Source organism: Bos grunniens, chromosome 16 (assembly GCF_055505025.1).
Source record: "Bos grunniens cultivar Pamir isolate PY7600 chromosome 16, Bosgru_T2T1.0, whole genome shotgun sequence".
Taxonomy (NCBI): Eukaryota; Metazoa; Chordata; class Mammalia; order Artiodactyla; family Bovidae; genus Bos; species Bos grunniens.
This window is the reverse complement of record NC_141180.1, coordinates 77,031,629-77,043,631: the sequence shown is the minus strand read 5'-3', so window position 1 is coordinate 77,043,631 and position 12,003 is coordinate 77,031,629. Positions and strand designations below refer to the sequence as shown.

At 38.7% G+C, this 12,003-nt stretch overlaps 1 protein-coding gene across 1 annotated transcript in view; it reads right to left on the bottom strand.

The window, feature by feature from the left end:
* The window catches only part of LOC147357049 (complement factor H-like), a 94,733-nt gene that overhangs the window by 13,601 nt on the left and 69,129 nt on the right, over positions 1-12,003 (bottom strand). The window contains 1 exon segment of the mRNA XM_086342945.1: positions 1,364-1,572. Within this exon segment, the coding sequence (XP_086199071.1) occupies positions 1,364-1,572 (209 nt within the window).

Here is a 12,003-nt window from a genome sequence, read left to right as displayed (position 1 = left end):
CTCACACGCAGTAAAGTAATGCTCAAAATTCTCCAAGCCAGGCTTCAGCAATATGTGAACCATGAATTTCCTGATGTTCAAGCTGGTTTTAGAAAAGGCAGAGGAACCAGAGATCAAATTGCCAACATCTGCTGGATCATGGAAAAAGCAAGAGAGTTCCAGAAAAATATCTATTCTGCTTTATTGACTACGCCAAAGCCTTTGACTATGTGGATCACAATAAACTGTGGAAAATTTTGAAAAAGATTGGAAAAGCAGACCAGCTGAACTGCCTCTTGAGAAATTTGTATGCAGGTCAGGAAGCAACAGTTAGAACTGGACATGGAACAACAGACTGGTTCCAAATAGGAAAAGGAGTATGTCAAGGCTGTATATTGTCACCCTGTTATTTAACTTCTATGCAGAGTACATCATGAGAAACGCTGGACTGGAAGAAACAAGCTGGAATCAAGATTGCCGGGAGAAATATCAAGAACCTCAGATATGCAGATGACACCACCCTTATGGTAGAAAGTGAAGAGGAACTCAAAAGCCTCTTGATGAAAGTGAAAGTGGAGAGTGAAAAAGTTGGCTTAAAGCTCAACATTCAGAAAACAAAGATCATGGCATCCAGTCTCATCACTTCATGGGAAATAGATGGGGAAACAGTGGAAACAGCATCAGACTTTATTTTTCTGGGCTCCAAAATCACTGAAAATGGTGACTGCAGCCATGAAATTAAAAGATACTTACTCCTTAGAAGGAAAGTTATGACCAACCTAGATAGCATATTCAAAAGCAGAGATCTTTGCAAACAAAGGTTCGTCTAGTCAAGGCTATGGTTTTTCCTGTGGTCATGTATGGATGTGAGAGTTGGACTGTGAAGAAGGCTGAGCGCCAAAGAATTGATGCTTTTGAACTGTCGTGTTGGAGAAGACTCTTGAGAGTCCCTTGGACTGCAAGGAGATCCAACCAGTCCATTCTGAAGGAGATCAGCCCTAGGATTTCTTTGGAAGGAATGTTGCTAAAGCTGAAACTCCAGTACTTTGGCCACCTCATGCGAAGAGTTGACTTATTGGAAAAGACTCATGCTAGGAGGGATTGGGGGCAAGAGGAAAAGGGGACAACAGAGGATGTGATGGCTGGATGGCATCACTGACTCCATGGATGTGAGTCTGAGTGAACTCTGGGAGTTGGTGATGGACAGGGAGGCCTGGCGTGCTGCGATTCATGGGGTCGCAAAGAGTCAGACACAACTGAGGGACTGATCTGATCTGATCTGATGTATTTAGAAATAAAGGATCAAATCTCATGACTTTGATGACAATTGATTAGTTTAATGAATGGTAATGAAAATAGATTTTGTTTTGCCTAGTGTCCTCACCTGCACACTGAGGTGGAGAGCTCCACTTTCCCATGTGGCATATTATCACATCATTTTCAGATATCTCGAAGCCTTCTTCACAGGCATAACTTAACTTCGTGCCATGTGCATACAGCCTTTGTTCATGTGTTTCTCTCCTTTCTTCTGCACAGCTAGATGAGTTAATGGTTCCATAGTCTATTTGAGGTGGTTGAGAACATCCAATTTTTCTGTATGAAGTACAGAGGTCAAAGAGTAAAGTACAAATATAATCTTTAAATTAAAAATATTAATACAATCAAATATTACTTTGGATTTTAAAATAAGAATTGAAGAAAAATAATACTTGGAACAAGTTAAAGGTTTTTAAAACTCAAAAATATTAGAAATGTGCAAGCTATTTGTCTCCATAAACACTATGCTGCTACTACTTGTTCAGTATGCCCCTTCATCCTTTTTGAAATGAATTTCTTATTGAAATGTTGGATGTATAACAGTATGTTAGCTTCAAATGGGCTACAAAATGATTTTACTTTTACATACATTATACAATGACTGCCAGTATGTCTAGTAGCAATCTGTCCGTATCAAATTTATTACAATATTATTGACCATATTCTGTATGCTGTATATTACATCCCCCTGGCTTCTTTATTACATAACTGGAGTTTTTACTTCTAAATCCCCTGTATCTACCTTGCCAACCCCCTCCTCTTTTCTTGCAACAACTCAATTTTTTGTATCCATATGAGCCTGTTTTCCTTTGGTTTTGTTTTATTTTTAGATCCCATAAATAAGTGAAATCATGTGGCATTCGTCTTTTTCTATCTTACCTACTTCACTTAAAATAATACATCCTAGACACATCCACCAGAGAAGGCAATGGCACCCCATTCCAGTACTCTTGCCTGGAAAATCCCATGGACGGAAGAGCCTGGTGGGCTGTGGTCCATGGGGTCATGAAGAGTCTGACACGACTGAGCAACTTCACTTTCACTTTTCACTTTCATGCATTGGAGAAGGAAATGGCAACCCACTCCAGTGTTCTTGCCTGGAGAATCCTAGGGACGGGGGATCCTGATGAGATGCCGTCTATGGGGTCGCACAGAGTCGGACACGACTGAAGCAACTTAGTAGTAGCAGACACATCCATGTTGTTGAAAATGGAAATGTTTCATATTTTATGGCTTGGTTATAGTTCATATTGCATGTATATATATAAAACATCTTCTTTATCTACCTATCAGTGGACTTTCTAGGTTGCTTCCAAATCCTGGTTATTGTATGCAATGGTGCAATGAACATTGGAGTACGTGTATCTTTTTAGATTAGTGTTTTTGGTTCCTTTGAATAAATACCCAGTAGTGGAATTGCTGGATCATACGGTAGTTCTATTTTTATTTTTTAAAGGAAACTCTATCCTCTTTTCCATAGCAACTCTGCCTGTTTACAACCCTACCAACAGTGCACAAATATTCTCTTTTCTTCACATCTTTGACAACACTTGATATTGTCCTTTTCATGGTAGCCATTATGACAGGTGTGAAAGGACATCACACTATGGTTGCAATATGGTTTTCCTGGATACAGTAGTCTTGGCTGCAAGTTTTTTTTACTTTCATCTCTTTGAATATGTTGTGCCAGTCCCTTGTGACCAAAAAAAGATTCTTCAGAAGCTGCTGATACTTGTAAGGGTCTCCTTGTAGGTAACTACTGTCTTTTCTCTTGAAGGAGAAGAGGGTGACAGAGGATGAGATGGTTGGATGGCATCACCAATTCAATGGACATGAACTTCGGCAAACTCTGGGAGATGGTGAGAGACAGGGAAGCCTGGCCTGTTGCAGTCCATGGAGTCACAAATTGTTGTACATGACTTGGCAACAGAACAACAACCTTTAAAATATTAATTAATTTATTTTAATTGGAGGCTAACTACTTTACAATATTTTGTTTTTTGTTTTTTTTTGCCATACATTACATGAGTCAGCCATGGGTATAGCCCAATCCTGAACCCCACTTCCACCTCCCTCCTTATTCCACCCCTCTGGGTTGTCCCAGTGCACCAGCTTTGAGTGCCCTGTTTCATGCATCGAACTTAGGGGTGATCTATTTCACATATGGTAATATACATGTTTCAATGCTATTCTCTCAAATCATCCCCACCTCGCCTTCTCCCACAGAGTCCAAAAGTCTGTTCTTTATATCTGTGTCTCTTTTGCTGTCTCACATATAGGGTCGTGGTGACCATCTTTCTAAATTCCATATGTATTTATTAATATACTGTATTGGTGTTTTTCTTTCTGACTTACGTCACTGTATAATAGGTTCCAGTTTCATCCACCTCATTAGAACTGATTCAAATGTTTTCTTTTTAATACCTGTCTAATATTCCTTTGTGTATATATACCACAGCTTTCCTATCCTTTTTTTTTTTTTTTTCTGTCAATGGGCATCTAGGTTGCTTTCATGTCCTAGCTATTGTAAACAGTGCTATGATGAACATTGTGGTATATGGGTCTCTTTCAATTCTGGTTTCCTCAGTGTGTATGCCTAGCAGTGGGATTGCTGGCATTCCATTGTCATATGGCAGATCTATTTTCAGTTTTTTAAGAAATCTCCACACTGTTCTCCATAGTAACTGTACTAGTTTGCATTTCAACCAACAGTGTAAGAGGGTTCACTTTTCTCTGCACCCTCTTCAGCATTTATTGTTTGTAGACTTTTGATAACAGTCATTTTGACCAGCATGAGATGGTACCTCATTGTGGTTTTGATTTGCAACTCTCTGATAATGAGTAATGTTGAGCATTTTTTCATGTGCTTATTAGCCATATGAATCATTTCTTTGAAAAAATGTCTGTTTATTTTTTGGCCTATTTTTGGATTGGGTCATTTATTTTTCTGGTATTGAGCTGTATGAGTTGTTTGTATATTTTTGAGATTAGTTCTTTGTCAGTTGCTTCATTTGCTATTATTTACTCGTACTCTGAAGGCTGTCTTTTCATCTTTATTACAGTTTCCTTCGATGCACAAAAGCTTTTAAGTTTAATTAGGTCCATTTGTTTATTTTTGCTTTTATTTCCATCAGTATTGAAGATGGGTTATAGATAATCTGCTGTGATTTATGTCAGAGAGTGTATTGCATAAGTTTTCCTGTAGGAGTTTTATAGTTTCTGTTTTACATTTAGATCTTTAATCCATTTTGAGTTTATTTTTGTGTATGGTTAGAAAGTGTTCTAGTTTCATTCTTTTACAAGTGGTTGACCAGTTTTCCCAGCACTACTTGTTAAAGCAATTGTCTTTTATCCATTGTATATTTTTGTCTCCTTTGTCAAAGATAAGGTGTCCATATGTGCGTGGATTTATCTCTGGGCTTTCTATTTTATTTCATTGATCTATATTTCTGGCTTGTGCCAGTACCATACCGTATTGATGACTGTAGCTTTGTAGTGTAGTCTGAAGTCAGTCGTGCTGATTCCTCCAGTTCCATTCTTCTTTCTTAAGATTGCTTTGGTTATTCGAGATTCTTTTGTATTTCCATACAAGTTGTTAAATTATTTGTTCTACTTCTGTGAAAATTGATAGGGATTATATTGAATCTATAGATTGCTTTGGGTAGTATACTCATTTTCACTGTGCTGATTTTTCTGATCCATGAACACAGTGTATTTCTCCAACAATTTGTGTCATCTTTGATATCTTTCATCAGTGTTTTATAGCTTTCTATATATAAGTATTTTGTTTCTTTAGGTAGACTTACTCTTAAGTATTTTATTCTTTTCATCGCAATGGTGAATGGGATTGTTTCCTTAATTTCTCTTTCTGTTTTCTCATTGTTAATGTATAGGAATGCAAGGGATATCTGTGTATTAATTTTATATCCTGCAACTTTACTGTATTAATTTCTTAGCCCCAATAATTTTCTGGTGGTGTCTTTAGGGTTTACTATGTAGAGAATCATGTCATCTGCAAACAGTGAGAGATTAACTTCTTCTTTTCCAATCTGGATTCCTTTTATTTCCATTTCTACTGTGATTGCTGTCACTAAAACTTTCAAAACTATGTTGAATAGTAGTGGTGAGAGTGGGCACCCTTGTCTTGTTCCTGATCTTATGGGGAATGCTTTCAATTTTTTGCCATTGAAGATAATGTTTGCTGTGGGCTTATCATATATGGCTTTTATTATGTTGAGGTATGTTCCTTTTAGGCCTGCTTTCTGGAGAGTTTTTGTCATAAATGGATTTTGAATTTTTTTCAAGGCTTTATTTACATATATTGAGATAATCATATGGTTTTTACATTTTAATTTGTTAATGTGGTGTATCACATTGACTGATTTACAAATATCGAAGAAACCTTGCAACCCTGGAATAAAACCCACTTGGTCATGATGTATGATTTTTCTAATATGTTGCAGGATTCTGTTTACTAGAATTTTGTTGAAGAATTTAGCATCTATGTTCATCAGCAATATTGGCCTGTAGTTTTCTTTCTTTGTGACATCGTTGTCTAGTTTTGGAATTAGGATGATGGTGACCTCACAGAATGAATTTTGGAGTATATCTTCCTCTGCAATTTTCTGAAGAATTTGAGTAGGATCAGTTCAGTTCAGTTGAGTCACTCAGTTGTGTTCGACTCTTTGTGTCCCCATGAATTGCAGCACACCAGGCCTCCCTATTCATCACCAATTCCCGGAATACACACAAACTCATGTCCATGAAGTCGGTGATGCCATCCAGCCATCTCATCCTCTGTCGTCCCTTTCTCCTCCTGCCCCCAATCCTTCCCAGCACAAGAGTTTCAGCTTTAGCACCATTCCTTCCAAAGAACACCCAGGACTGATCTCCTTTGGAATGGACTTGTTGGATCTCCTTGCAGTTCAATGGACTCTCAAGAGTCTTCTCCAAAACCACAGTTCAAAAGCATCAATTCTTCAGCACTCAGCTTTCTTCACAGTCCAACTTTCACACCCATACATGACCACTGGAAAAACCATAGCCTTGACTAGACGAACCTTTGTTGGCAAAGTAATGTCTCTGCTTTTGAATATGCTATCTAGGTCATAACTTTCCTTCCAAGGAGTAAATGTCTTTTAATTTCATGGCTGCAATCACCATCTGCAGTGATTTTGGAGCCCCCAAAAAATAAAGTCTGACACTGTTTCCACTGTTTCCCCATCTATTTCCCATGAAGTGATGGGACCAGATGCCATGATCTTAGTTTTCGGAATGTTGAGCTTTAAGCCAACTTTTTCACTCTCCTCTTTCACTTTCATCAAGAGGCTTTTTAGTTCCTCTTCACTTTCTGCCAAAAGGGTGGTATCATCTGCATATCTGAAGTTATTGATATTTCTCCAGGCAATCTTTATTCCAGCTTGCACTTCTTCCAGCCCAGCGTTTATCATGATGTACTCTGCATAGAAGTTAAATAAGCAGAGTGACAGTATACAGCCTTGACATACTCCTTTTCCTATTTGGAACCAATCTGTTGTTCCATGTCCAGTTCTAACTGTTGCTTCCTGACCTGCATACAGATTTCTCAAGAGGCAGATCATGTGGTCTGGTATTCCCATCTCTTTCAGAATTTTCCACAGTTTATTGTGATCCACACAGTCAAAGACTTTGGCATAGTCAATAAAGCAGAAATAGATGTTTTTCTGGAACTCTCTTGCTTTTTCAGTGATCCAGCGGGTGTTGGCCATTTGATCTCTGGTTCCTCTGCCTTTTCTAATACCAGCGTAAACATCTGGAAGTTCACGGTTCATGTATTGCTGAAGCCTGGCTTGGAGAATTTTGAGCATTACTTTACTAGTGTGTGAGATGAGTGCAACTGTGTGGTATTCACTTTCACTTTCACTTTCTTTGGGCTTGGAATGAAAACTGACCTTTTCCAGTCCTGTGGCCACTGCTGAGTTTTCTAAATTTGCTGGCACATTGAGTGCCACCCTTTCACAGTATCATCTTTCAGGATTTGAAATAGCTCAACTGGAATTCCATCACCTCCACTAGCTTTGTTCGTAGTGATGTTTTCTAAGGACCACTTGATTTCACATTCCAGGATGTCTGGCTCTAGGTCAGTGATCACACCATCGTGATTATCTGGGTCATGAAGATCTTTTTTGTACAGTTCTTCTGTGTATTCTTGCCATCTCTTCTTAATATCTTCTGCTTCTGTTAGGTCCATACCATTTCTGTCCTTTATCGAGCTCATCTTTGCATGAAATGTTCCTCTGGTATCTCTGATTTTCTTGCAGAGATCTCTAGTCTTTCCCATTCTGTTGTTTTCCTCTATTTCTTTGTATTGATTGCTGAGGAAGGCTTTCTTATCTCTTCTTGCTATTCTTTGGAACTCTGCATTCAGATGTTTATATCTTTCCTTTTCTCCTTTGCTTTTGGCTTCTCTTCTTTTCACAGCTATTTATAAGGCCTCCCCAGACAGCCATTTTGCTTTTTTGCATTTCTTTTCTATGGGAATGGTCTTGATCCCTGTCTCCTGTACAATGTCACAAACCTCATTCCATAGTTCACCAGGCACGCTATCTATCAGATCTAGGCCCTTAAATCTATTTCTCACTTCCACTGTATAATCATAAGGGATATGATTTACATCATACCTGAATAGTCTAGTGGTTTTCCCTACTTTCTTCAATTTAAGTCTGAATTTGGCAATAAGGAGTTCATGGTCTGAGCCACAATCAGCTCCTGGTCTTGTTTTTGCTGAATGTATTATAGAGCTTCTCCATCTTTGGCTTTGAGAATATGGTCAATCTGATTTCGGTGTTGACCATCTGGTGATGTCCATGCGTAAAGTCTTCTCTTGTGTTGTTGGAAGAGGGTGTTATGACCAGTGCATTTTCTTGGCAAAACTCTATTAGTCTTTGCCCTGTTTCATTCCGTATTCCAAGGCCAAATTTGCCTGTTACTCCAGGTGTTTCTTGACTTCCTACTTTTGCATTCCAGCCCCTATAATGAAAAGGACATCTTTTTTGGGTGTTAGTTCTAAAAGGTCTTGTAGGTCTTCATAGAACCGTTCAATTTCAGCTTCTTCAGGGTTACTGGTTGGGTATAGACTTGAATTACTGTGATATTGAATGGTTTGCCTTGGAAACGAACAGAGATCATTCTGTCGTTTTTGAGATTGCATCCAAGTACTGCATTTTGGACTCTTTTGTTGACCATGATGGCCACTCCATTTCTTCTGAGGGATTCCTGCCCTCAGTAGTAGATATAATGGTCATCTGAGTTAAATTAACCCATTCCAGTTCATTTCAGTTCGCTAATTCCTAGAATGTCGACATTCACTCTTGCCATCTCTTGTTTGACCATTCCCAATTTGCCTTGATTCATGCACCTGACATTCCATGTTCCTATGCAATATTGCTCTTTACAACATCGGATCTTGCTTCTATCACCAGTCACATCCACAGCTGGGTATTGTTTTTGCTTTGGCTCCATCCATTCATTCTTTCTGGAGTTATTTACTTAGCAATTAAACCACCACCATACCCAGTAATACGGCCCTTTGTGAAGATTGCACATATTAAGTATGCAATATCTTGAAATATAGTATAGATTGTTATTAAAACTTAGTTTTTCTTAATTTTATATCTTCTTAGGCAATTATCTTACTACTAAACATTCCTGGGGATACAAACTTCAAGGGAAGCTAGAAACGTTATCCTTACTAGCAAGTCATATCTCCAGATACAAACTGTGATTTCCTAACACTAAAATAAAGAAGAATATAGTGGAGAATGGACTAGGAAATCACACACAAAATTCTACAAATGACTTCATTAGAAATGAACTCTATATTTTAAAGCAGGTTTAGGTTCATAGCAAATGTGAGTGGAAAATACAGAGTTCCCAAACTCCCCACCACACACACACACACACGCACACACACACACACACAGTTTGAGATTTGTTTTAAGGATCTGGCTCATGTGATTGTGAAGACTGGTAGGTCTAAAACCTGAAGTGTAGGTGGCAGCCTGGAAAATTCAGGAAGGGTGTGTGTTGCAGTTTTTCCTTTGGAAGCCTTGAGAGGCAGAGTTCCTTTTTCCTGGAAGGAGCTCAATGTTTTATTTTAAAACTTCCATCAGAATGGATAAAATATACCCATGTTATGAAAGGTAATTTACTTTATTCAAAGTTTGTGATTAAATGTTAATTGGAAATGGCAACCCACTCCAGTGTTCTTGCCTGGAGAATCCCAGGGACGGGGGAGCCTGGTGGGCTGCTGTCTATGGGGTCACACAGAGTCTGACATGACTGAAGCGACTTAGCAGCAGCAACAGCAGCAGCATATCTTTAAGATGCCTTCAGAGAAACAGCCAAACTGGTTTGACCAAGCTACTGAGTACTATAACCCGGCCAAGTTGATACAAAATTAACCACCATACAAAATATCCAAGGTGAACTTGGATATTTAGTTCAGGAGACTGCCAACCCAATTATGGAAGATTCATCTAATTTCTTCTTGCCGCTTGCATAAAATACCTGAGGCGAGTTGTAAATGGAAGAATGAATCATCAATCATTAAGAAGTCAGTGGGATATACTTTGAAATTTCTCAGTGGAGCTAGTGGCAAAGAACCTGCATGACAATGCAGGAAACTTAAAAGTTGGGCATTTGATTCCTGGGTTGAGAAAATTCTCTGGGGAAGGAAATCACAACCCACTCTAGTATTGTTCCTCAGAGAATCCATTGGACAGAGGACCCGGTTAGACTATAGTCCCTGGGGTCGCAGAGAGTCGGACAGGACTGAAGCGACTTAGCACAGCACAGCAAAAGACTGAAATAGACATGCTGCTATCCAGGGATGATCTGTGTTTTATCCACATGGCTGAGAACGTATATATATTAAAGCACAAGAGACTGACAAGGTTTTTGAGAACTTTATACTAGCAGAAATGCGTTCAGCATGGATGGAAAAGGACAGGCATCATACACATAAAGGAGGAATGTGTCCAAAGATAAAGCTCTGATAACAGGGCTTCTTTCAGCTGAGAAAGTAGGCTCACTTCTCTGGTGGGTTGAAAAGTTGTGGATATCCCCAACAGGGTTTTTTTTTTTTTTCATACAGAAATGTTCTCTAAATTGACATCTAATGAGATTTCTCCTCATGAGTTTTGAGTTTAAGACTTGAGACTCATTTTTCTTTCTCTTTCTCCATTTTTGAATGGTAATGTCTATTCTATGTATGTATTAACATTGTACTTTGGAAGCACATTCCATGTTTTCTGGTTCATAGGGTCACACATGAATAGGAATTTTGCCCAAGGATGGACAAGAAACTGCATCTCATCCATAACTTATTTACAAGACATTTAATAAAATTTGGGCCTTAGAATTGATGCTGAAAAGGGTGAAACTTTGGGAGATGTTGGGATTGGGTGAATATATTTGACACTTGGGAAACATAGGAAGCTGAGAGGCTGCAATGTGCACTGTTATGTGTCAAACAGTGTCCTCAAAAGAGTTCTAAGAATCCATGCAGCCAAGACCTAAAAGTCTTACTTTCTTTGGAATTAGGTATCTAACAGATGTAATCAGGTTAAGATGTGATCGTTTTGGTGGGCTTCAATGCAATATTATTGATGTCTTTTAAGAATAAAAAAATACAAATAAAGACCAAGACATCTAGAGAAAATATTCTATGGCCAGAGAAGCAGTAGTTAGACTAATGCAGCTGCAAGCCAAAAACCAGCGAGGACTGATGGCCACTCCCAGAAGCTACAAAGAAGCAAAGAATATTGTACTCATTCTCAGAGAGAACATGGAATTAAGAAGAACAAATCGAAGCCAAAGGAAGCAAGTTCTATTGTTAGTGTTCCAGGGGCCCCAATCCCATGTATAAGTGTTCCATGCCAAAGACCTCCTCTAATCCTAATCACCATCCAAAGGTTCTACCTAAATTCTGTCACTTTAGAAAGTTTGATTTAAAAATGCAGATTCTGGAAGACTTACTCCATCTTCTTTCCAAAGTTAATAGCTCTTCAAAAAAAAGTTAACTGCAATTCTCTATGTGTGTATTGATATATTTACTGTGCTGTTGTGTATTACCTGAATTCAGGCCATGAATTGGTTACATTTATACTTAATGAAGATTTCAAATGTATATTTGAAGATTATACATTTGAAGATTTCAAATGATGATATACTAATATTGGAAAATGAAGAATAAGTCTCAATAGTTTTACTTCTAGTACTGAAGCATATGACTCACAGAGTTGGCTGATAAGAACAAACGTCTATCCACCCATCAGTTGACTGACACTTAGATTATTCCCAGGTTGTGGCTGTTCTTTTCAGAAAAGACAAAACTACAGTCACAGAAGCCAGATTAATGGTTCTCAGAGGTTACGGTTTGATGAAGAGGATTGCCTGCAGAAGATTCTTCAGGGTTATTGAACAGATGGTGCTAGTGGTACAGAACCTGCCGGCCAATGCAGGAGATGTAAGAACATAGCTTTGATCTCTGGGTGGGGAAGATCACCTGGAGGAGGAAATGGCAACCCACTGCAGCATTCTTGCCTGGAGAGTCCCATCGACCCAGGAGCCTGGCAGCCTACAGTCCATAGGGTCGCACAGAGGCAGACACAGCTGAATGCACAGCAGTCTATATTTTGACTAGACGACTCTTATGCAACTGTATAC